The sequence below is a fragment of the Amblyomma mixtum genome, chromosome 2 (genome assembly GCF_055824585.1).
Source record: "Amblyomma mixtum isolate Tamu chromosome 2, ASM5582458v1, whole genome shotgun sequence".
Taxonomy (NCBI): domain Eukaryota; kingdom Metazoa; phylum Arthropoda; class Arachnida; order Ixodida; family Ixodidae; genus Amblyomma; species Amblyomma mixtum.
The window spans coordinates 54,010,778-54,035,860 of NC_143013.1; the positions used below are offsets into that span (position 1 = coordinate 54,010,778).

Here is a 25,083-nt window from a genome sequence, read left to right on the forward strand (position 1 = left end):
CGTACAAGGGGGTTCGTTTGTCAACGTGAAGGTCCGCCCTCATGTTCGTAAACAAACACACTCATATAGGTTTTATAGGCCTTATTGTATGCGGCCTGAGTACGGAATCTCTTCATTCATGGTTGCTGAAGAATCAGTTGGCGCAAGGGAGCAGGAGTACGCGAGTGCTGCTGAAAACCACTTATCATTTGGCAGATGCGGTGCGCTTCGCTTTGTAATGACAATTTTAGGGCATAGTAACAGCTATGATATGCGGCCAGAGGGGACGGACAACAGGGACAACAACTCCGTATGTTTGTTTTTTTCTTTCCTTAGTAAAAAACTGAAAACAGGATTCTTCACCAGACTTGGGAATGTTAGTGGAGAAAGCCAGGATGTCGTATTTTTGTATCACGTGTGTTTATACAATGCCGGTTGCCAAAAAAATTGCCGTGGATAAACAGCGCGACAAAAGACAGAGAGCAGAAAGAACACGCCAACACAGAGAAATGAAACTCGTCAATTCGCTCCATTCTGCCCGCAGTTTCCATGCGGTACAATGGTTCTATTTGCGGTTCTTCGAATCTGCAAACTAATTACGCTTCCCTATTTGCCCTTACCTGTCTTGGGAACACGCCGGAGGGTCCGATTGAGCCATATACCGGCAGCTACAGGTACGCAGGACTTTGCGCGCAATTTGTATTTTCTTATACCTCACGTGTATTGAGTTTGGCTCGACATTTTTTCGTGATATTCATTTACGCTCACTGCTTACGTATTGAGTTCGCTCCTTGCTCTTATAACTTCATTATTCTGGCTGAAATAGAAAGGAGAACGTGGACTTGGCTCAGAAAGCATTTGTATGCTGAGAGTTGTCAAGGTTTAACTTCATGTGACGGTGGCATGCCGGTTATCTAGTTAAGACTAAACCAAAGTAATTATCAAAAGTCAAGGAATCGAACAATAGTTTACTTAAGGCAGTGATGTGTTAGAAATTTGTCACCGAAGCATCTATATTGAACATGCAGAGACCATGAGAAAGGAATTACGAGGAGAACAGTAATGGGTTTGAGCTCATGCCATGGGCCCTCTGAAGTTACCGCTAGGCAGTTTATTAATATCCTGCAAAAGAAGAAAGATAAGGACTATTGTATCCTGCCGGTACTAGCCTATGTGCAAGGAACTTGGAGGTTAATTAAAAGTCTTCAAATACAAATTGATGAGAACGCAGCGAGGTTTTCAAGGGAAAATTGCAGGGCTTAATTTAAGAGAAAAAATGAAAATAGGGCAGGATGAAAAGAGAACAACCAACAGTTAAAGACAGCAGCTTATGATCTCAGGCGATATCCGGTAACAGGGAGAAAACAGACACGCAATGCATGGAAATGGATCGGCACTTTGGAAAGCGATCGAACGACCTCAAAACACTATTTTCTCAAAGGTTCCTTCGCAGACTCCAAAGGACACCGCTTCAGTTCGCTCGCAGCGTGAAACGCTACGGAACACGCTTCTATTGAAGGGCCGAGACGAGAACCTTTCAAGGAAGCAGGAATCGCCGAATCCATAGAAGGAAACGCGCCGGTCTCCGACGTGATCACAGGTCAAAGTCCTTCCCAACATGCCCCCCCCCCCCCCCCCCCCCAACTCATACTGACAGGACCACATTTCACGCCACTGACATGCGGTTTTCGGCGTTTCAGAAGCGCCGCTCTTTGAACCTCTCCTCTATGAATCGGCTCACTAGAGGCGGGCACGGCGCATCCTGTATGCTGCCTGGACGGCCCTACGTCCTCCGCGCAGCAGCATCTCCACGGAGTGATAGGCGTCGCACAAACGATACCGCCTCGTGGCAGCATCCTCGTTTCGCTGGCCTCGCGTGTCTATACAGACCGACCGGCGAAGAATCATGCTTGATTGCAGCCTCAAAGGAACGCGAAGGGACGCACATCCGCGCCTTTCTTCCCAGACTCCTTCCTCTCGCGCGGGACTGTCTTCCCGGCGCGCATGCATCTCTGTATAAGCGCGCGAAGAACTCCCGAAGGACCTGGGTCAACGGCAGCCACGGAGCCAATTTCCATTTCGGTGCCACCGAACGAACTCCCTTCTCTCCTCGGCACCAAACATGGGGAAGGACTGAGAAGAGTTGTAAGGGGAGGGGGGGGGAGGGGGGGGGGGGAGGTTCCTGGGGTTTCTTTCCCATTGGCCGCGCAATTTACCACGAGCTTTCTTCTTCTTTCTAGGGAAACAAAAAGATAGGAATAAGGGTGCTTGTGAAGAAGGTGGGGGGAGGGGGGGGGGGGAACATCGATTCCATCCGACTCGCAGAGCCAATGTCTGCCTCTCCTCCGCAGCGTCTCGCGGTTCAATATGTGGACACGCTCACCCTCTGATGGCGGCCATCGAGCACTCTTCGCCGGGCGTTGGCGTGTTTCTTTTTGGCCAGCAACACCGGGCTCAATTGCGCCTCTATTGCAGGCCCCGAAAGAGTGGGCCGCATTGCCGTCTTCTCCCTGGGACAAGGTATTTGTATGGCGCACTATGCGGTTCTGGTCGCTGTTCCGCGTCGCGCGGCTATTGACCGGCACGGCCTATCGCAGTCACGAGGTTATTTGTTGCTACGCAGTGTCTAAGGTACCTCGGTCCCTCGGGAGCGCGGCCTCTCGCGATCTTTTTGTTCATAGCAGTTGAGAAAGAGAGGAAAGGTGTTGGACACATGGCGGAGACAACCCGGATAATGTCCGGGGCATGCACTGCTTTAGGACGTGAGAAAGAAACTGCGGAAAGGAGACGAGAGAAGACTATCTTCCCTTTAGCGCAGTTTGCGTCTACCAACTGGCTCACATGGGTGTTTACGTAAGCCTTTTAGGACGCTGGACAGGTAATTAGACAACCAATTAAGCACAAGTTACGTACAAGAGCCGCCAGGGTTTGCTGAACGTATCTTTTTTTTTTATTACAGCGCGCACTAATCGGTACTAATCTAGTGATTTATTCGAGTACAGAACACCTTCGTATCATTTGTCACGTGATACGCATAACTTCAGGAAAACCAGAGTCTCGTTTAGAGGCTAGAAGCGTTTCTGAGAATATTCCTCTCGCAAGCCGTCACTGTTCTGGGACCACATTCATGCAGGCTCGCTTCCCGCCACGGGCAGATAATCCTGGAAAAAAAATAATGCGTGTGGCTCGTGCAATCAAGGGGCATAATTAGCGCGAAATTTTGATTTACTACAGAGTGTGCATCGTACCGGGGCCTGCGCAACGCCTGCCCCACACTTTGATTTCCTGGAGTGCACGCCTGCGCAATGTATCCGACTGAATTGTTTTGTTCATCTCAGTCGATAACTAATGGCCTCTGTCTCTGCCGAACTTATTAATCCTGCAGCGCTTGGGCTTAAATTATTCAACGTAAGCAGTCAAGTGTTCCGAGGGCCAGGAGATCGATGACCAGCGTCTGCAGGATAATGGTTACTTCATTTCAATTAAGGGTAAAACGAATAACGCTTAATTGAGATGCGGAAGAAGGTAGATGCATGCCCACCTCCGGACCCGAGACAATCCATGTACAGTGAAGGAATGAAGGCGGGCACGGAAATGGTAATGCGAGACTGCAGAATGCCATTATGTTACTATAATCTACGTCCAGTCGGACGGGAGGAACTCCGCTACAAATAATGTTCTCATACCAGAGAACCGATTCAGAAACAAAAAAACAGCTAAAGTGAAGCCCATGAATGCGATACCAATCCGGAGAAAAAAATACACCAGAACTTGTTAAACCCTTCCGCAAGCTTAGCACCAAGTGCACATGCGTGGTGTTTGAACAGGCAAATGTATTGCGGAGTATCGGCCATATAATCCGCAACATCGCAGATTGTTGTTTGAAGGAGTTTCAGTTTGTGTCGACGGTTATTAAACACTAGCGACTACCTGGAGTTCCTGGTGCCCCTGAAAATGTGTCTCTAAGTGGACACGGTGTACTACCTCATGTGCCCATTATTAGCATGCTAATGATGTCGGAAGGCTACTGTTGTCGAGCGGTCGTGCGTTCCTTACGAGTAGATGTCATGTACTGGTTGATGCGTCAAAGGTTGATTCTGGTTCATTCTGATTATGAATAACACACGCGCTCCATTAGTCACTCTGTTAGCGATAGCTTTCTCTTATTCAACACCCCGAAGCCGCATGCGCGCTATTTAGAGACGCTGTAACAAAGACGTTCAGGATCAGTCTCGATCAGTTGTATTCTTAACGGGCTCTGATCGCTCCCAGCACAGCGGTGTTTTTTTTTTTTTCATTTGCATTTTGAATCACGGCCGTTCAGCTCCTCGACCCTGGACTCAACATCAGATTCCCAAAGCCACTCATCCACAGAGGCGGTATGGTCACTTTGTTAAACACATATAGATAGCACATTTGTTGTGCAGCCGACTTTTCAGCAGCAGGAGAGCTTCTTCTTGACTTCACTCATCTCACTTGCTTTATTTCATTATCTTCGTTTTTCTTTTTTCTTCCTTTAGTTTTTCTCTAACTTCCATTCTATCTGTGTTTACATTTTTATTCCCGTCGTCATTCGTTCCAATCCTTCATATCGATTGAAAAGATAGGGCAAAAACGCCAGCTTGTACTGAAATTGCTGTGTGCGCTGCGTTAAACACGAAGGAAGTAGAACATACGAACCTTTCATTATACAATTGGTGGCAGCACACGCCGTCTATAGTGGCGCGCAGTGTTACCTGGGATAGCACAGGCATAACAAATAGGAAGGTTGTCCCAGGTGATCCAGGGGCCTGCACGAGGAGGGGGCGGCTGAATCGGAGAATAGAATGCTGGCTGCGTTGGAGGGCGGAACGGAACAAGCGCTTCAGTCCGGGATCTCCTGACGGCGCCGGCCTACGTGAGAGGCGCTAAAACGGGAGCACGCGGAGGAACAGGTGGTAGCGCCTCGGACATGCGCTCATGAATCAAAGTCTGAAGGACCGTAGCGAGGTTGGATGAAGGTCCTTGAACCCAGTGAAGAAGCGACAGCTGTCGAGTCACCTCCTCATGCACAAAGTCTGGTCTAGAAGCTAGGTGCTGGCGTCTTAGACAGTGAGGCTAGAAAGTGAGTCAAGCTGCACGGAGGGTCACTGAACTAAAGTTCGCTGTTTGCGGAGCTCAGCGTAGCTCTGGCTGAGTGTGAATATGTCGGCAGTGGTGATGGGGTTAACGGCGACAAGCATCTGAAATGCGTCGGCCTCGATGCTTTTGAGAACATGATCGATCCGGCCCGCCTCGGACAACTACGAATCCACTCGTGTACAGAGCTTGATGGCACCCTCTACGTAGCTGATGGAAGATTCCTGGAGTCCCGGAATCCCGGAGCAACTCAGGCTATGAGGGACACCGTAGTGAAGGGCTCTAGAAATTTCGACAATCTGGGGTTCTTCAACGCGCACTCACATCGCACAGTACACTGGCGTCTGGAATTTCGGCTACATCTAAATTTGACCGCCGCGGCCGGGATCGAAACCACGTCTTTTGGGTCAACAGCCGAGCGCCACAACCACTGAGACACTGATAAAGCCAGTGATGAGCACCATAAACACCAATAAAGGATGTTTCTCAACTTAGTTCATCTTTTCCCCATCTTCCTGTGCTGTTCACTAGATGTGTTTGTATCGACCGCCGCGACCAGAATCGAATCCGCGTCTTTCGGATCAGCAGCCGAGAGCCATAACCACTGAGCCACCACGGCGGCCCCTTTTTCTTTTAGGTTAAAGAAGACTTGCATAGAGTTCCATTATAGACTTCCATAATAGAGTTTCATAAGACTTCCATAATACGGCTCATGACGTACTATATACTCGCAAAGTCCGATGACTTCAAAGTCCGATATACTCGCAAATTCCCGCCGCGGTGGCTCAGCGGTTACGGCGCTCGGCTGCTGACCCGAAAGACGCGGGTTCGATCCCGGCCGCGGCGGCTGAATTTCTTGAAGGCGAAATTCTAGAGGCCCGTGTGCTGTGCGATGTCAGTGCACGTTAAAGAACCCCAGGTGGTCGAAATTTCCGGAGCCCTTCACTACGGCGTCTCTCATAGCCTCAGTTGCTTTGGGACGTTAAACCCCAATAAACCAAACAAACCTATATACTCGCAAAAAAAAAAGTATTCGCATAGAAAACCCTTTCCTAACTACAATACACATTTTCACTGTGTAGTGCACAATGCTTGATACAATAAAACCTTCCAAAATTCTGACCTCAAAAACATGCAAAGAACAACATTGCTGGCAAGGACGCATCGGCCTGTAAGCATGACTGGAAAAGCGGAAATTATTTGAAGTACGCAAACAGAATAACTATATTGTAGATGGGCAGTTTTTGAAGACTTCTTTCACTGTCATTTGAACTGAAAATTGTAAAAGGCTCACAATAAGTGTCAGACGACAGTAGCAGACGATCAAATAGGCAATGGCAGACGAAAATACCTATCAAAGCGATAGAAGAACTGCATTCGTCACTTTGAGGCATTCCAGTTACGTGTATCTCTTGCACCGCTGATTTTTTTGCGCGCACATGTGTGGTTGCGTTAAAAAGTAATCACATTAGTCTCAATTTCTTTCTGTTCACTGTGTGCAGTAATTTATTGCTCAAATGCGCAAGAAATGAAGACCAGCGGGATTCATGCCATGGTGCACTGTTAAAATACACCACGTGGTTTAGGCGTTATCAGGACAGCACATGGTGGTTACTGGAAGGTAAATTTTTAAGAGTTTTCTTCAGTTTGCGTTCCGTGTCTGTGAGAGGCAGTCAGACCCCTCTTCACGGCCCCCAGAAAAATGATATGGAAAATAAAGTGTGAAAGATTTCACCAGATGCACTCCGATTTTCCACATGTCCAGCATTCTTGGAGAAAAATTTTGAATATTTGAATATTGCAAGGTACTGTATTGAAAGCAATGGCCCATTTTGCCGACGCGTAACAAAATATTTCTTTTAAATCTTTTCGATCTCTCGCATCGAGTAGTTATGACTGCCACAGAAAACCAATGGGGGATAGCAAGGACGTTAATAGCAGAACATTGCAAGCTTGCCGAAGGAAGATCTGTGGAAATATCGATTATTATAGTAAAATCTTGCAATACATAAAAATACTGCGCTCATAAACTCTTTCCCAGTGAAAAATGACTGTCCAGAATTGCTGGGTACGTTACCGCAGCGTGCTTTTGTTAAAGGTGCTGACCATCATATCGTGTAGAAACGACAGCTTTTCCCTTCTGACCGCGGCAGCACAACTATCAGTTGACACAATGCCTTCTTTTAGGCTGCAAGACAAAAGAAAAAAAAAGCACAACATCTAAAATACCGACCCGTCTGGTTCGGCAGTAAACCCTAATTTCGGAACGCCTGATTTCGCTTCCTCGCATCAGCCGCCTTCGTACGGAAGGTCAGGATGTTGACCGCCATAGCTCGCAATTAACCCTTCAGTCCCATCTGTTTTACAGAGTTATGTGGTTGCCGCTGCCTGCGATAACAAAATTTGAGCTTGAGCGTGCTATTTCTTCTTGGCCATGTTGTTTCGCCAGAAGCGTGCCGCACGGACAACGTAAATTAACCAGTTTCTACCTTACTACGTAAAGAGAGCACTGACTAGTACCTTAATGTGAAAAAAAAAAGAGTAAAATGGCAGACAGTAGCTATCCAAAGGGGCTCATTTTTCTTCGTCTCTATTGGTCTTGCACCAGACCGTTGTACGGTGCCGAAGTCAACGTTTATAGCGTGAACTTCTGACACTGATCTGCAGTTTTTTCTCATCCTTTCTTGCCTGCACACAGGCATGTCTATTACCGGCTTAAGGTCCACTATGCTCGCTCGGTATCCTGCTTTAACGTGTACTTAATGTATTTTCTCCTTCTAAAGCGTAAACATGAACCCATCGCGCGACAGAGGGAAGACGACGACGAAATAAGCCGGGAAAGGCGACGATGAGAAAGGCAAGAAACTGCAGCGGGTGTTAGAATTTTCTTCTTCTACGTTTGGTCTCCATTCCTTTCGTAATTTGCGCAAGTTAGCACAAAACCCGTGCTGCTGATGGGAAAACCACTCGCCTTGGAGGCTCTGTGGTTAGGGCACTCGGCTACTGAGCCGGAGTTCCCGGGTTCGAAGCCAGCCGCGGAGGCTGAGTTTCGATGGAGGCAAAACGTAAAGGCGCCCGTGCGCGGTGTGATGTCAGTGCACGTTAAAGATCACCAGGTGGTTGAAATTATTGCGGAGCCCTCCACTACAGCACCTCTTTCTCTCTCTCTTCTTTCACCCCCATATTCCTCCCTTCCCTCACTGCGCGGTTCGGGTGTTCACGGAGTTGTGAGGCAATTAGAGCGCCATTTCTTCTCCTCAGATCCCCGCAGGGAGGCGTCTGCAGCATGCAGACGTTGGTGAGTGGCGACACCACGGGGTTAACCCGAGCATCCGCAGGGACATCCCCGCAGGGGGATGATGGTGAACAATGCGTCACCACGGACCCGAGCATCCGCGCTTAGCCGTGCGTGGCATCGCCGTGTCCGGGGAAAAGGGGATCCTGGTGGTTGAGCCGATGCCGAGCGTTTGGACCCTTAAGGCCCCTCGGCGGAGGCAACACACCACTTTGGCCCCAGCTTCCTGTAGACGGCACCTCCGGCCTGACCCGACCGGGGGAAATCGGCAGTCGCCTTTTCCTGTTCTCCTCTCCATCTTTCACTTTCCTATCTCCTTTCTTACAACTCTCCTGTATCCTCCTCTTTTCTTCGTTTTTCCTCTTTTTCCTGGCGGCGAGGGTTAACCGTGTGTGACCAACTACCCTGAGTTGAGTCATATTAGGTTATAGTTAAGGTGTACAGCTGGCGTGGGCAGGACTTTCTTTCAAGTTCCTGTCGCGTCCCCTTGTTGGGCTCCATGGTGGGTGGCTGGCACCATGACCGAAAAACATCAATTTTTTATGGCTCCCCCCCTTTCCAAACCTGATCGCCCTCAAAAAAGAGTGCGGACCGAAGTGACTACTCAATACTTTCAGAAATCGAAAGAAACGTTCCCAAAGTTTCATGTTGTTCACAGTGAAGCAACAGAAAAGACTGCCCGAACAATATCCCCATTCATAGTAACAAGAACCCTAACCAGTGCCTTAGGCACAGGTTACAAGCTAAAAAAAATGCCTAGCGGTGACCTCCTACTAGAACTGAAAGACAACGACCAATATTCTAAACTGTCCAACTTGATGTCCATTGGGGATATACCTGTCTCAATTACTGCACATCGATCTTTGAACACCGTCCGGGGAGTGATCTCCGAAATCGATTTCCTTGAACTCACAGAAGAAGAAATGCTCGAAGGTCTGAAAGACCAGAATGTCATCAATGTTCACCGCATTAAGATTAGAAAGGAAAACAAAGAAATAGCAACAAAACATCTTGTCCTCACGTTCAGCTCAAGCATACTACCTGAATCAATAGAAGTTGGTTACCTCAAAATAAATGTCCGACACTATATCCCAAACCCGCGACGGTGTTTCAACTGCCAGCGATACGGTCATGGCTCACAGAGCTGCCGTGGCCGAAAAACATGTGCAAAATGCGCATCAAACGAACACGTTTCTGAAAACTGTGAAGCATCAGCACTTCGGTGCGCAAACTGTGATGGTGATCATCCCTCCTATTCCAGATCATGTCCGTCATGGAAAAGTGAAAAAGAAATAATAACAATGAAGACAAAGCAAAACATAACTTTCAAGGAAGCACGACAACTTTTTCATGCAAAGAACACGTTCAACTTCACAGCAAGAACAAACTTCGCTGATGTGGTGCGCGGGGGCGCTGCACCGCACCGCGTTCCGGCCACTGCCCAGGCAAAGCCTCAGGCAGGGCCATCTGCGCCCCCGGCAGGGTCAGCAAACGCTGCCTTGCCACCCCCCAAAAAGGTCTTGCCGTCCCCTGAGTCGGCAGACGATCAGACCACCCCCTCTAGGAGGAGGTCTGAAGTTCGTACACGCGCGGCATCCCCGCGGGCCTCCAGCGCCTCCGCCGAGGCGATGGATGTATCACCCGGCACGCTCGCCCTGCACGGGCGGCAAAGCTCACTTGACCGCCAAAATAAAGGAAGGACCCGAATCACGGGTCCCCCTAAACCAGAAACCTAGGTTCCCACTTTTCCTTAAAAAATCCACAGAAAATGGTGTTCCTTATACAGTGGAACTGCCGTGGACTTTTCCATAACTACAGTGACATAAAAGATCTTTTAGACACTTTCTCCCCTGTGGCGTTATGCCTACAGGAAACGAACCTAGGTCCTAAACACAAGAATTTTTTGAAGAAATACAAAGTCTTTCGTTCTGACAGAGAGCAAACTAGCAGGCTCTCTGGAGGTGTTGCTATTGTCATCCAAGGCGGGGTTGCAACTCGCGAAATCAAACTTCAAACTAACTATGAAGCTGTTGCAGTCACCGTCCTACATTTCAAAACAATTACAATATGTTCTGTATATCTCGGGCCACACCAAACAGTTACACTTAATGACTTGGAAACACTTTTAGAACAGCTGCCAGAGCCATATCTGGTAGTTGGGGATTTTAATGCCCACTCTGTTTTTTGGGGAAGTGAACAGACTGACACTAGAGGTCGTGTTTTAGAAGATTTTATTTTGTGCAACGACGTTTGCCTGCTGAACACAGGTAAACCTACGTATTGTTACCCTGCCTCAGGAAAAATGAGTTGCATAGACTTGTCTTTTAGTTCACCCTCCGTTTTTACTGATTTTAATTGGGATGTTCTCCAAAATCCGTACGGAAGTGATCACCTTCCTATAGTAATTAGCTTGTCATCACCACCATCAATCATTCCTAGCAAACCACGTCGTTGGAAGCTCCACGTAGCTGACTGGGCACTATTTCAGGAAAAGGCCGCACTGGATAAAATTTTTTCGGATGATCTTAGTGTAGACGATCTCAACGAAATAATTACAACTTGTATTATAACTGCTGCGCGCGTAGCCATTCCTCAGTCTTCGGGAGCGGTACGCCAAAACCACAAGGTTTGGTACAACCAAGACTGCAGAGATGCAAAAAAGAAGCAGAACAAAGCCTGGGGAATTTTTCGCAGGTATCCAACAGCTGAGAACCTCATAAGATTTAAAAAAGCCCGCGCAAAAGCACGACATATCCGTCGTAATGCGGAAAAAAACTCATGGCAAAGCTACATATCATCCATAAGCAGTTCCGTCACATCAAAAAAAATGTGGGAGCAAGTTCGCAAACTGAATGGCAGCTTCTCCCCTTTCACAATTCCCTTTCTTACAGACCCTGGTGCACAAACAAGTATAGCAGAACAAGCAGACATCTTAGGCGAACATTTCTCTAACGTTTCGAGCTCTTCACACTACACACAAGAATTTCTACAATACAAAAACACATCTGAGAAACAAAGACTCCCTAAAAGCGCCTGCACAAATGAAGCATACAATAGTCTCATTACAATTCATGAAATAAACAGAGTTTTATCTGCTGGGAAACAGACCGCGCCCGGCCCTGATCAAATTCATTATCAAATGCTGGCACATCTTTCTCAGCCGTCTGTAGAAGCACTTTTGAGTTTTTTCAACAAAATATGGGTGTCAGGAAAAATACCTGAAGCATGGAAAAAGGCCATTATTGTACCATTCTTGAAACCCGGAAAACCACCAACCTCCCCCAACAGTTACAGGCCCATAGCCCTCACAAGCTGTCTCGCAAAATCGTTCGAAAGCGTCGTTAACATTAGGCTGATGTTTGTCCTTAGAAGCCGTGAACTTCTCGACATCCACCAATGCGGTTTCAAAAAATCTTGTTCAACAACTGACCATCTCGTCCGCCTGGAAAATACAGTTAGAGAAGCATTCATACATAAACAACACTGCCTAGCAATATTTTTTGATATGGAGAAAGCATATGACACCACTTGGAGGTTTGGCATACTCCGTGACCTAGCGGACCTGGGTATCCGCGGAAGGATGCTGAACTGCTTAAAAGACTTCCTTTCTGAGCGTTCCTTTCATGTACGCCTAGGTTCCACCCTTTCCAAAAAATTCGTTCAGGAGAATGGGGTTCCGCAGGGGTGTATTTTAAGTACTACCCTCTTTCTCGTGAAAATAAATTCCATAGCCAAGATATTTCCAAAGTCCATTATGCATTCTTTATATGTCGATGACCTTCAAATAGCATGTACATCGTCCAGCCTACCAACCTGTGAACGACAGATACAACTGACATTAAACCGACTTTCGGTTTGGGCAGACAAAAATGGGTTTAAGTTCTCCCCACATAAAACAGTTGCTGTCCTTTTCTCGCTCAAAAGAGGTTTGCAGACTGATCCCACCTTGCATTTAAATGACACCGTACTTCCAGTAAAACATGAACATAAATTTTTGGGCGTAACATTTGACAAGAAACTCTCATTTCTGCCACACATAAGTATGATCAAAAAGAAAGCCTCCCAATCCCTGAATATACTCAAAATACTGTCACGAAAGCGGTGGGGATCTGATAGAAAATGTCTTTTGCAAATATACCGGTCTGTAGTACGCTCCACCCTAGATTATGGATGCGTTGTGTATGGCTCTGCGAGGCCATCATATCTGAAGAGACTGGACCCAGTACATAACCTTGGTTTACGTCTCTCAACAGGTGCATATAGAACATCCCCGATAAGTAGTCTCTATGTAGAAACCAATGAACCCTCCCTTATAGATAGAAGAACAATGCTCACTTGCGCATACGTCCTGAAAATCCGTTCCCTACCGAAACACCTCTGTTATTCCATAGTTACAAAGTGCACCTCCAGAACACTGTTCAACAACAGACCCCAGTCAATTAGACCTCTACTACTACGCTTCGAGGATAGCTGCCAGAGTCTAGGATTACTGGATACCCTTCCTGACATCACCTCAATGCACGACCCACTGCCCCCATGGTACAGCCTGCCCACTGTATGTGACCTTACATTAACGCGTTTTCAGAAAAAACAAACGCCGCGCGAGCACATACTACAGGAATACTTGACATTGCAAGAAAAATATGCTTACCACACAGAATTTTACACAGACGGCTCAAAAACAACGGATTATGTAGGAAGTGCGGTAGTGCAAGGGGACTGGAAAAAAATTGTAAGACTGCCAAACTGTACGTCCATTTTTACCGCCGAATGTTATGCTGTTTCTGTAGCTGTTGATAGAATATTAAGTAACAGTATCGAAAAGAGCATCATCTACACAGATTCACTCAGCCTGCTCACCGCTTTACATCCGCAAAATGCAGTTGAACCATTAATAGGGAGCATAATACACAACATAGAAAAAATCACAACACAGGGGCACACAATCAAATTCTGCTGGGTGCCGAGCCATATTGGAATAGTCGGAAATGAAAGAGCCGACTCGTACGCTGCAGAAGCTCACAGTCACGAAATCAGAAAAGTCAGTACACCGTATAGAGACTGCATGAAATTAATACATTCTAACTTGAAAGCTAAATGGCAGACAACTTGGGACAATGAAATAAACAACAAGCTGCATTATGTAAAACCTGTTCTAGGGGAATGGAAGACCTGTACGCACCAGGAGCGTTTTAAGGAGGTAATTTTATGTCGGCTCCGCATAGGACACACACACCTGACACATAACTTCCTAATGACAAAACAAGACAAGCCTCTTTGCGAAACATGTGGAGATGAACTCACACTAATGCATATTTTAATATCATGTTCAGAACTCGAAACACTAAGAAAAAAGCACTTCACTCAATTTTATAACGAACACATTCCTCTCCATCCAATGCTAATCTTGGGTGACAATGCATTTGTAGATATAAGTTTCGTTTTTAGCTTTTTAAGAGAAGCTGGTTTTCTCGATAAACTATAAATTTTAACCTATTGCCTTATTTGTTTTTGAAACACCCCAGCCACTTTCTCACTCCTGAGAAGATGGCTGAGGTCCCTATCCCATCGGTTCGGGGCCTCGGGATCCTTGCTCAGCCAAGGATGGCTGCTGAGGTTACCGAACCCCTTTAAAGCTTTTACCATAAGTCAGTTTTAAAATTTTGTCTTATATTTTTACTAGGTTGCATGAATTAACTTTTTAGGCCCTTTACACCGCCGTTCATTTAGACTCTTGTGTAACATCCTACATAAAACAATTTTCGATACCCTGAGCTTGGCGCATGATAGCCTCAGTCGCTTATGCGCCATAAAACCCAACACAACAACACAACAACATCTTCTCCTCAGAACCCAAGTTTTAAATTAGAAAGCCGCACATACCTGTCATCTTACGCGGCCGGTACAAATGGGTGACAAACGGAGGTTGCGAATTACTACAACAAATGTCTCGAATTCTTGACGGCACGACAGGCAAACAATCAGAAGCTGTACTGGGTCGTAGCCCGAGTTTCTCACTTCTTGCTTTTTTTGTGTGTGTACCGATTCCGCGCTAGCATAACTTTCAATTAAGTGTTCCCCTGAGCCTTTATTATACGGTTTGTGGTTTATGGGGTTTAACGTCCCAAAGCGACACAGGTTATGAGAGACGCTGTAGTGAAGGGCTCCGGAAGTTTCGACCACCTGGGGTTCTTTAACGTGCACTGACATCGCACAGTACACGGGCCTCCAGAATTTCGCCTCCATAGAAATTTTATATTGGTTGCTGCAACGATGCCAGATGTCTCGTGCGGTGGCCGGCGCGTTCCAGCAGTAGTACAGCGAAGAAAAGGTAGAAGAAGTCATCGACCACCGGCGGTGTCAAGAAGCTACTAGACCAGTCATGTGTAAGAGCTTGCTGCATGCGAGCCTCCATTACGTTTACGAGGCGTATACGCGGGTGTCTTTTACGGTCTCTATTTCGGCGTGCATCCTTGGATCTTCCTTGTGGGTACCCTTGCAACACCTCTGTAGCACTCTTGCAGCGCCCTTTCTAACATTCTTACAGCACCATTATAGGTCCCTTATAACACCCTTGTAGTAAAGACCGACGCCGTGCCTACAGCTGTACAAACATACAGGTGACCCGCCGCGGTGGCTCAGGGGTTAGGGCGCTCGTCTACTGAGCCGGAGTACCCGGGTTCGAACCCGACCACGGCGGCCACGTTTCGATGGAGGCGGAATGAAAAGGCGTCCGTGTGCTGTGCGATGTCAGTGCACGTCAAATATCCCCAGGTGGTCGAAATTATTCCGGAGACCTCCACTACGGCACCTATTTCTCTTTCTTCTTTCACTACCTTCCTCCCTTCCTTTACGGCGTGGTTCAGGGGTCCACCGAGATATGTGAGACAGATACTGCGCCATTTCCTTTCCTCAAAAACCAGTTTACCAACTACATTAAGCAAAGAAGGACTAACAGGAGAACAGGAATTACTATTGGGGGCTCACTGTGTTGCCCTAACTATTAGTCTGCCGCCGCGGTGGCTCAGTGGCTATGGTGCTCGGCTACTGACCCGAAAGACGTGGGTTCGATCCCGGCCGCGGCGGCTGGAATTTCTTTGGAGGAGAAATTCTAGAGGCCCGTGTACTGTGCGATGTCAGTGCACGTTAAAGAACCCCAGGTGGTCGAAATTTCCGGAGCCCTCCACTACGGCGTCTCTCATAGCCTTAGTCGCTTTGGGACGTTAAACCCCATAAACCAAACCAAACTAACTATTAGTCTGTTAAAAGACAAATCATCGATGCCCAGTGGAGTAAATGGAAAGGAAAAGTGCTCAACAGCCGTAGCTGGTCTCCCCAAGGAGTAACCGTTACTCACAAGGACTGAGTGGTGCAGTCAGTCCCCTTCTACCCAGTTTTTTGTTGGTGGAAGGGTGAAAATTAAACAACACTCATGGTTGCAGGCCCCGTAAATCAGCTTATTCTGGTGAGCGCAACGGCGAGCGTTATAAGAGCAAAGCGGGAGCATTTTTTCGTGCAGAAGGCCTTGACCTGGGTTAAAGGTACACCTGAGTGCAGGGTACACTTGGTTAACTTTTAACCATTACTGTTAGACTTCTTAATTACTGAGAGGAGTGTACCTGACCGTAAGTAAAGCGCGTATCAGTTTTTAGAATGTCGAAAACGCGGTTATCCTTGGCGCTGCGTTCCAACAAAGTTAGGCTACATTGCACCAAATTATACGCCTTGCGATGAGATTGCAGACAAAGCAACCTCGCATGGTGGAAACACGTGGGCGCAAGCTAAACTAGGCGCAAAGAAAATACACAGGACACGCGCCGTTGTCCTGTGTCTTCTTTTTCTTTGCAGCTCGTTTAGTTTGCGCCCACGTGTTTCCATGATAAACGGCCTTCAACTAGCCCAACTTTCCATCGAGATGAAGGAAGGGAAAACTTTATTTACACGAATGGTTTTTCCTGCGGTGTGGGGGCATCTTCAGAGACGTCTTGGTTCTACCCCCAGGAGCCTTCTCTGTCGAAGTCGTCCGCCTCTAATCAGTGGTCGGTTGCCCTCAGTCCAGGGCTCCGCTGACCACTGCCGCCCGTTGAGCTCGCTGCACTTGACCTTGTTGGTCTTCACAGCGGTCGCTGGACAGCAGAGTCTCCCACTGCTCCGCACTCGGGTTTTGTATTTTGGGGACCACGTGTATGTTTTGGCAGGCCCATGTGATGTGGTATAGAGTAGGTTTTTCGTCGCACCAGGGACATTTGTCCGTGTATATCGTAGGGTGCATTTTGTTTAGTATATGTAGGTTTGGGAAAGAGCCTGTTTGTAATTGTCTTCGAGTGACAGCTTCCTCTCTGCTGTTGTTGTTGTGACTGAGAGAAGGATGAAAAGGAAAATTGCACGGGCCTGCTACTGGCTCCAGCTGAGCCACCACCGCTGCCATCGTGCAGACAGAGGAGAGTTAAAAGATCAGAGGAAAGAGAAAAAGGAAAGATTTGTGCGAAAGCAACCTCTCCAGCGCACGTAACTCGTCGAGAGAGAGAGAGAGAGAAAAAACTTTATTGCACAAGGAATTCGGGGCACGCCCCAGGGTCCCCGCACGACCCCACTGCACTCAAGTGTTTATGTTCCTAAGGTCCATAACACTGGCAGCCCGGCCGGTTGCGATGGTCTGCACGGCCGGGTCCTTCGAGCGCAGCAGGGTCTCCCAGTCCTCGCTAAAGGGCAGACCGTTTTCGAAATTCTAAAAACTGGTGTGGATATTACTTACGGCGGGCTACACGCCTATCAGTAATTAAAGACTCGAATAGTAATGGTTAAAAAGTCAACTTTTTAATATTAGTTAACCAGCTTGCTAGTTTGCACGTCTTAGCGGTATTGTGATGTACTGCACCGCCGACAGTGCTATGCTGAAACAAGTGCTCTTATAACTCAAAAAGCCTATTTTTAAAAATTCTGCGTAGTCTTTGGTGAAACGCTCTCTACAGCCGTCAGGCCTGCACGCAAAATGTCGATTGTAATCACAGCTGCAAGGAACCACCAGGGGGAGCCGAGCGGAGCGGACGCGCTTCACATGGGTGCTGTGAACTTTCGCCTTTATTTTCCCACTTACCCATCATAGCGCCCTAAATTCCTACCTCAGGCTTTCGTGAACCCCCAAGGGACCTTTACGAGGACTCCTTTGTCCGTGAGTACGCTGTATTTTGCACAAGCACTTTACGAAGATCTCCGAAGCGGAGTCGCCGCACTAAGCCTAACCCCTCTCGGCGGCCCACGGCGGAGCGGCGTTCCACGTCAACGCCGCCTAGGCGGCGCACGGCGGAGCGGCGTTCCACGTCAACGCTTCATATGGCCGACGCCGCTGCCTTCCCATCCAGCCACAGCGGGTCGTGCTCGCTGTCCACGGCAGCGGAGGGAGTCCACGAACTTGCCGACATGGATACCCAGGACGCCATGCCCGGAATTTCTACCACAGACACAACGGAGGGGGGCCTACCGCACGGGACGCAACGAGACAGGACTGAAGCCTACCCGAAGGCGACGCCATGGTTCAGGATGATCGACGCACGCAAAAAACGATTCAAACCTGTAACGGAGGCCGAAGCACACACACCTGCCGAAAGATCACGACCCGCACGCCCCATCAAATTACCGAGGCTGCCGCATGATGACTACAAGGTGGTAATACGTCTACGTGGAGGGGTGACGCTGCATAACAACTCCGGTAGGTCACTTCTTGCTGCTTTGCAATTCAAGCTCAGCCGCCAATTGACCCACGAGGCCAGAGTCAGGATCAAGCCAGAGCAAAACATCGCTATTCTGAGCACCCCAGATCCGGACCTCACGGAACAGATATGCAACATCCAAGCAATCAATCTAGGAGGAAAGGAATATTCAATGAGCGCTTATGCAGCCTCACCAGATAACTCATGTAAAGGCATCATTACCGGCGCCTTACCGATACCTTCAGAAGAGGAATTACTAAACTGCACGGAAACATATCCCCAACAAATCAACATCATTCAAGCGAGGCCTTTCGGCACCAAGGGGGCATGTCTATATACCTTTGAAGGCAAAGCAGTGCCACGGTTTGTCTACCTCAGCGGCATCGAATACAGGTGCAAACCATTCCGACCAGTGATGCAGGTTTGCGGATGCTGCCTGAAAATAGGGCACCGTGCTGACATTTGTCCCACTCCGCAGGCGAAAAGATGCTACAATTGCGGAGTACGCAATCCTCCACCAGGACATGTCGATTGCAAAAAGTACTGCATCGTCTGCGACACATCGGACCACTCCACCATTGACACGAACTGCCCGGCAAGACAGAAGAACTACACCACAAGAGGGAAAAAGACAAGCAAAGCTGATGAAGGCGTAATCCGACGTCATCATTATAAAGACATTGCTGCACAGAGCCAAATGCAGAATAACCAAAAGCCTGAGCAGAAGCAAAAGAATGCGCAGAAGAACAAGACTGAACAGGAGCGCGAGACTGAGCATCGGCCCAAATTTAACCAAACCCAAGCCGACCGGCCGGGAGAACTTCAAGGATATAACAACAGCACAACACTTCCCCCGAAAGGGAATCAGAAAAACGGTCCAAGCAAGGCACTCGCCATCCATCCAAAGAAAGCTTGGAACAAGAGCAGAGAACAATGGCCACCCCTCCCACCACTGAGGAAGGAAAACCCAGTGGCCACCACGGGTGTCCAGACACCTTTGGAGCAGACCATGGAGACCGAGACCTCAGAACCGTCGGACAACCAAGATAGCAAAGACCACACGGAAAAGTGCAGTGCGGACACCGTGAACGCTGGATATAAAACTTCACAACGCGATTTCACACAACTTCAACCCCTTCGGGTGCCCAGTGGTACCGAGACAGACGCCACCGAGCCACGGGCCTGTACCTCGAAAGCCAGTGATTGCGCATCCCACAACCAGGAGACCCAGGAGACGCAGTCACTCCGGAACGCTACACCCGAGAAAGAAGCCGGCTCTGCTAAAAGCGGTGAGTTGTCCGTCCAAGCAGCCTCCACTCCCACCTCTTTTCGAAACCCTGACTCCCCTATTACACCTCAAGAGGCGGTTAAACAGTACATACGTTCCGCTGAATTTCGCTCAGAAATCACTACCATAATAAATACTATAGTTGCTGAACAACTCGGAGCGATGCAGCAACAGCTCATACTAGCCCAGGCACAGTTGATACAGTCCATGGCTGACAGGATAGAAGCTACGATTAACACACGCTTGGAAAAACATGAAGCCGGCATCAACAAGCTTTTCGAACTTGTACCGCATCAGGAATTGCCTCGCAAGCAGCGCGCAGTTCAACCCGCTGCCTGTCCTCATCCACTCAATCCAGACCAGCAACATGGCGCAGAACAATAACACGCGAAAACGTCGGCGGCGACACACGTCCAAAACACCAGCAGAAACAATTATATGGCAATGGAACTGCCGCAGCATACGCCGAAAACAAGCACAACTAGCCGCATATATAGCAAACTCCCCTAATCCCCCCCATGTCATCGCTCTGCAAGAGACGGAAACAAATCGCATTCATATCCGCGGTTATCACACGGCAGCCCTTACACCACGTACGGCAATCTTGACACTCGCATCCATGCCGGTACTAGACCGCACACCGACAAACAGGCCCGACAGCAAGGGCACTCAATATACCGCGATAGAGCTAAGCTCACCAGGACACACACATGGCCTCACTATTATTAACATATACAGCAATCCTAAAGATAAAGGCAGAGTTATTCCGGGTATCTTGGGCTCCTTCCGTTCCTCAAACCTTCTTGTGGTCGGTGATTTTAATGCACGTCACACGCACTGGGGATACAACTCGGATACCCCCAAAGGTAATCTGATTTCTACCGCAATGGCTGATTACAACCTTAGCCTGATCACAAACCCCACCGTACCCACTCGCATTGGCACAAGCGTCACCCGCGACACCACACCCGATCTCACATGGGCCACACAGAACATAATCGTTAAATCTCACACGGTGCTCCAGGATAGCCTTGGAAGTGACCATTTTCCAGTCTCCACTATTATATCTTATGAATCCAAGATTTTCAACCCTCGTTCGCAGCTTCTCACTGACTGGGATAAATTGCGCTCATATTTGGCAACTGATTCGACAGAACCCCGTACTGTCACTGACTGGACAGACCGTCTGGTGAAGGCCATCCAGGCGAACAGCAAAAGCATTAAAAATACCCCTAAGGCACCGCAGGTTGATCCGCATCTGGCTCATCTATGGGAGGCCCGACAGGGACTTCTCAAGCGCTGGCGTCACCAGCGACACAATCGTAAATTGAGACTCCGCATAGCCGCTCTCACTCGCGAGGCAGAAGAATACGCGAACACGCTAGCCCGCGCAAACTGGGCAACCTTTTGTAACGACCTGAAGGGTACATTAAGCACTAAACGCACGTGGTCCCTCCTACGCGCTCTCTTGGATCCAACAACCACTAAATCTCAGACACAAGTAAACACACAACGTCTAATACAACTAGAGCTCCAAAAGGGCACCGACGTAATTGGCCAACTACGGGACACTTATATACCCACATCTCTTCAGTCGGCAGATCCACCCAATCTACCTCCACCTAACCCAGAACTTGATGCCGACATCACCTTAAACGAAGTCCGCCGAGCACTCTTTAGTATTCGCCGCTCTACGGCGCCGGGGCCGGATGGCATAACGTACAAGGCACTACTCAATCTGGACGATGTCTCCCTCCAGGAACTCACGGAGCTCTTTAATAACCACTGGCAAGCTGGGACGCTCCCATCAGCCTGGACCCATGCCAGCATGCGATTTATACCCAAACCGGGCAAAGCCCTCACTCTTCAAAATTTGCGCCCCATCTCCTTAACGAGCTGTGTCGGCAAGCTCTTCGAGCACGTCATTCTCAATCGCCTGCAACCATTCCTAGAAACAACAGGCTTTCTCTCAAACGTTCAATTCGGCTTCCGCCCAAACATCTCGGCGCAAGACGTACTTCTCGCGCTTAAGGAGTCCCTCTTTTGCACTAAGCGTCGTACAGCCTCTACGCGAGCCATACTGGCCCTGGATATCCATAAGGCTTTCGACACAATAAGCCATGACCATATCCTCACGACATTAGCCACCACGGGGTGCGGCACCCGCATATGGCAATATATTCGGGCCTTCCTTCAGGGGCGCACGGCAGACCTCCACCTTGGGGATATTGCCTCCCAGCCTTTCCCCCTGCCTAACCGGGGAACCCCACAAGGGGCGGTTCTATCACCTTTACTCTTTAACATTGCCCTAGCGCCACTGGCAAAGGCCCTTGCTGCTGTCCCAGGGCTCCACACAGCCATATACGCAGATGATATAACCCTCTGGACAACGGCAGGATCCCTTGGAACAGCCCAGGATATCCTACAATCTGCCATAGACATCACCACCACTCATTTAGCAAACACAGGCCTCCGTTGCTCTCCAAATAAATCGGAACTCCTGCAGCTGAAACCCCTCCCCAGTGACCCCCCGATTGAACTGCACATGTACGGGAATCCAGTGCCCATTGTGCCTCAGGTGAAGATTCTCGGCCTTCTAATTAACAACACACTCGATGCAACCGCCACCCTTCAGCTCTTGCAGAGACAGACCAAACAGGTCGCTGCACTTATCAGGCGGGTGGCAGCACGTAATCATGGGCTGTCTGAACGCGAGACCCTCAATATGACAAATGCACTAATCATTAGCCGCATTACATATCACCTTCCATACCACATACTCACTCAGCGGCAAAGACAACAGGCAGACATCCTAATACGCACGGCTGTCACCTCTGCCTTACGTCTTCCACGGACGGTTAGCACGAAACGTCTCCTGGCCACTGGTACCCACAATACAGTGATGGAATTAATAAAGGCTCAGCGCACCAACCAATTAGTCCGCCTGAGTCGCACGGAAACAGGACAATGCCTACTGCGACAGCTACGTCTCAATCCACCAATTCCCACCCCAACAAGTCCTACACCTTACATGATTTCTCTGCGCACGCAGGATCACATATATCAGAAGCCCCTACCGCGCAATATGAGTGCTAGTCTCCATCACGGTAGGCGGCAGGCACGAGCGAGCTATTACACGAAAACATACAGCAACCGCTCCGATATCCTTTATGTCGACGCGGCACAAAATTCTAAACCAGGATATTTCACGGCAGTCGCAGCCTATGAAGACGGCACAGTGGGGGCCGCTGCCACTATTCGAACTAATTCGCCTGCAGAGGCGGAAGGAGCCGCCATCGCACTTGCTCTGGCCCACTCCATCATTGACAAAAACATAACAGAAATTTGCACAGATTCACAGGCCGCGTACCGCCACTACCTACAGGGCGTGGCGACTCCGGCAACACACCGTATTCTTACCACGGCCACCTCTCTCGACCGAACGGTTACTCTGTCGTGGGTCCCTGGGCATGCCTCGATCCCCGGTAATGAGCGCGTTCATGCGCTGGCCCGAGAACTCTCCTCCCGGACCCCGGAGGATCAGGCACCCAACCCTGCGCAAGAAGCCCCTTCGGTCCTCTCTACATATCACCAAATTACCACATTTTACAAATTCAGCCGCATGACACTGCCACCACCCCACAGTACCTTGTCGCCCTTATCCAGCGCCACATGGCGGCAATTACAGACAGGCTGCTTTATTTCACCCCACCGCCTCTCATGCTTTCATCCCACCTTTCCTCCTGATTGTAACACCTGTGGCGTGCCCAAATCCACACTTTTCCATTACCTTTGGGAATGTCCTTCCCCAAAGGCAGTATCCCCCATCCCCAATCCCACTCATTCTTCCTGGGAGGCTGCTTTACGGACCGCTCAGCCCGCCGGCCAGAAATGGCTAGTGGATCGGGCTTTACGCGAAGCACTAGCCCGTGGACTCCTGGACCAGTAGGGGACCACCCTGGAAGATTTTTTTTTTTGTGTAATAAAGTTGTTTCCATCCATCCATCCATCCACAGCTGCAATATTATTAAGCTGCTTCCTACGTTCAGAACACTACTGTACGATTGCACGTCATTAATGTTTGAAAAAGGTAGCGCGTGTAAAAAAAAAACATGACAACAAAAATATACTGGTGGTTTCAAGGGAATATAAAAATAGCGCAGGAGCTGATGCTTGGGTTTCTTATAAGAGTTTTTAGCTTTACGGGTATGTTTAACGCTGTATTTCTGAATGGGAGGAAAGGGGCGGGAGAGGGGGTGTGTGCATATGTTCTTCTGAATGCACTTCGCTGAGCTAATTTTGATGTACTGTTTTTTTTTCTCTGCTTTTTTATTTGTTTCAGCGAGTCTAACCACGGTGAAGGGGTTCATCTTTGTGGCTTTTGTGTACGCCGTGAGTATCTGCGCGTTAAGCTAAATCTGTATAGTCTGGTTCAACTCAAGAACGAAGCTGTTTTTCCTCTTCAAAGGATCTCCCGTCCAGCCAAAGGCGTCGGCCGATTATCATGACCCTTATCGCAAGACAATGCAGGGAGTTATAGATGAAAGGAGTTAATCCCTTCCCTCCATGATCGGGGACAGTCCCCTCCCTGCATTGTCACGCTAGCAGAGTCATGAGAATCAGCCGAGGCCATTGGTTGGACGGGGAAGCTTGGTGGGCGGATGAGATTAAGAAGCTTGGGGGGGATGCGGTGGCCGCAAATGGCAAAGGACAGGGTTTATTGGAGACACATGGGAGAGGCCTTTGCCCTACAGTGAGCGTAGTCAGACTGTTGATGATGATATTTATTTATTTATTTATTTATTTATTTGTTTGTTTGTTTGTTTGTTTGTTTGTTTGTTTGTTTGTTTGTTTGTTTGTTTGTTTGTTTGTTTGTTTGTTTGTTTGTTTGTTTGTTTATTGTACACCTCAAATGCCCCTGAATAGGGGTAATACATGAGGGGATAGTCCAAATGTCTACCGCCGCCGCGGTGGCTCAGTGGTTATGGAGCTCGGCTGCTGACCCGACAGACGTGGGTGTGATTCCCGCCGCGGCGGTTGAATTTCTTTGGAGGAGAAATTCTAGAGGCCCGTGTACTGTGCGATGTCAGTGCACGTTAAAGAACCCCAGGTGGTCGAAATTTCCGGAGCCCTCCACTACGGCGTCTCTCATAGCCTGAGTCGCTTGGGGACGTTAAACCTCATAAACCAAACCAAACCAAATGTCTACCCTTGTAAATAAACGGCGCTGGCAAATTTCTTCTGTCCTTCCGAGATGGGGTTTCACTGAACTCACAGCACTGGACGATTCCAATCAATTGAGCAGATTTGCATGCCCGCAGCGTCTGCACTACGCACTTTTACCTGGCGTGTCTGCGCAAAATGTGAGACATTTCGCACTTGTCCTGTTGCCGCATGTACCGGTCGCAGGTGGCCAACACATTTGGCATCATGGAGGCGATCGTCATCAGTGCAGTGCCCAGCGTCCAGGACCTGCCGTTTCCGAGACGTGAGTCATTTAGTGTGCACACATTCACGTTGCGCCGATTTGCATGCGAAATCCTACTCATCGTTCACAAGTGTGTGGAATTTACACCCACCTCTATAGCGAAACACGCGAAGTTTTGCCTGATACTCACTGTCGTAAGCCTTCTCGCATATATGGTAAGAAAAGAAACAGAGAAGAGCGGAAAGTTTAAACCCAGTTTCAAACC

General features: G+C 48.6%; 1 protein-coding gene and 1 pseudogene across 2 annotated transcripts in view; both read left to right on the forward strand.

Moving 5' to 3' along the window:
- The first annotated feature begins 8,664 nt into the window (after positions 1 to 8,664).
- LOC149359392 (uncharacterized) lies at positions 8,665 to 13,701 on the forward strand. The gene has a single exon (XM_089571613.1). The coding sequence runs from the start codon at positions 8,911 to 8,913 to the stop codon at positions 10,126 to 10,128; it is 1,218 nt and encodes a 405-aa protein (XP_089427739.1). The 5' UTR covers positions 8,665 to 8,910; the 3' UTR covers positions 10,129 to 13,701.
- A 1,928-nt stretch (positions 13,702 to 15,629) lies between these two features.
- Positions 15,630 to 25,083, forward strand: part of LOC149359393 (uncharacterized) — a 39,675-nt pseudogene continuing 30,221 nt past the window's right edge. Inside the window, exons 1-3 of the transcript XR_016288774.1 lie at positions 15,630 to 19,391; positions 23,733 to 23,782; positions 24,800 to 24,878. The product of XR_016288774.1 is annotated as an uncharacterized LOC149359393 (transcript). The remainder of the gene's footprint in view (positions 19,392 to 23,732; positions 23,783 to 24,799; positions 24,879 to 25,083) is intronic.

Bases quoted from the DNA above. Each gene is read 5' to 3' on its own strand.
- LOC149359392 (XM_089571613.1), top strand. From the start codon at position 8,911: ATGACCGAAAAACATCAATTTTTTATGGCTCCCCCCCTTTCCAAACCT.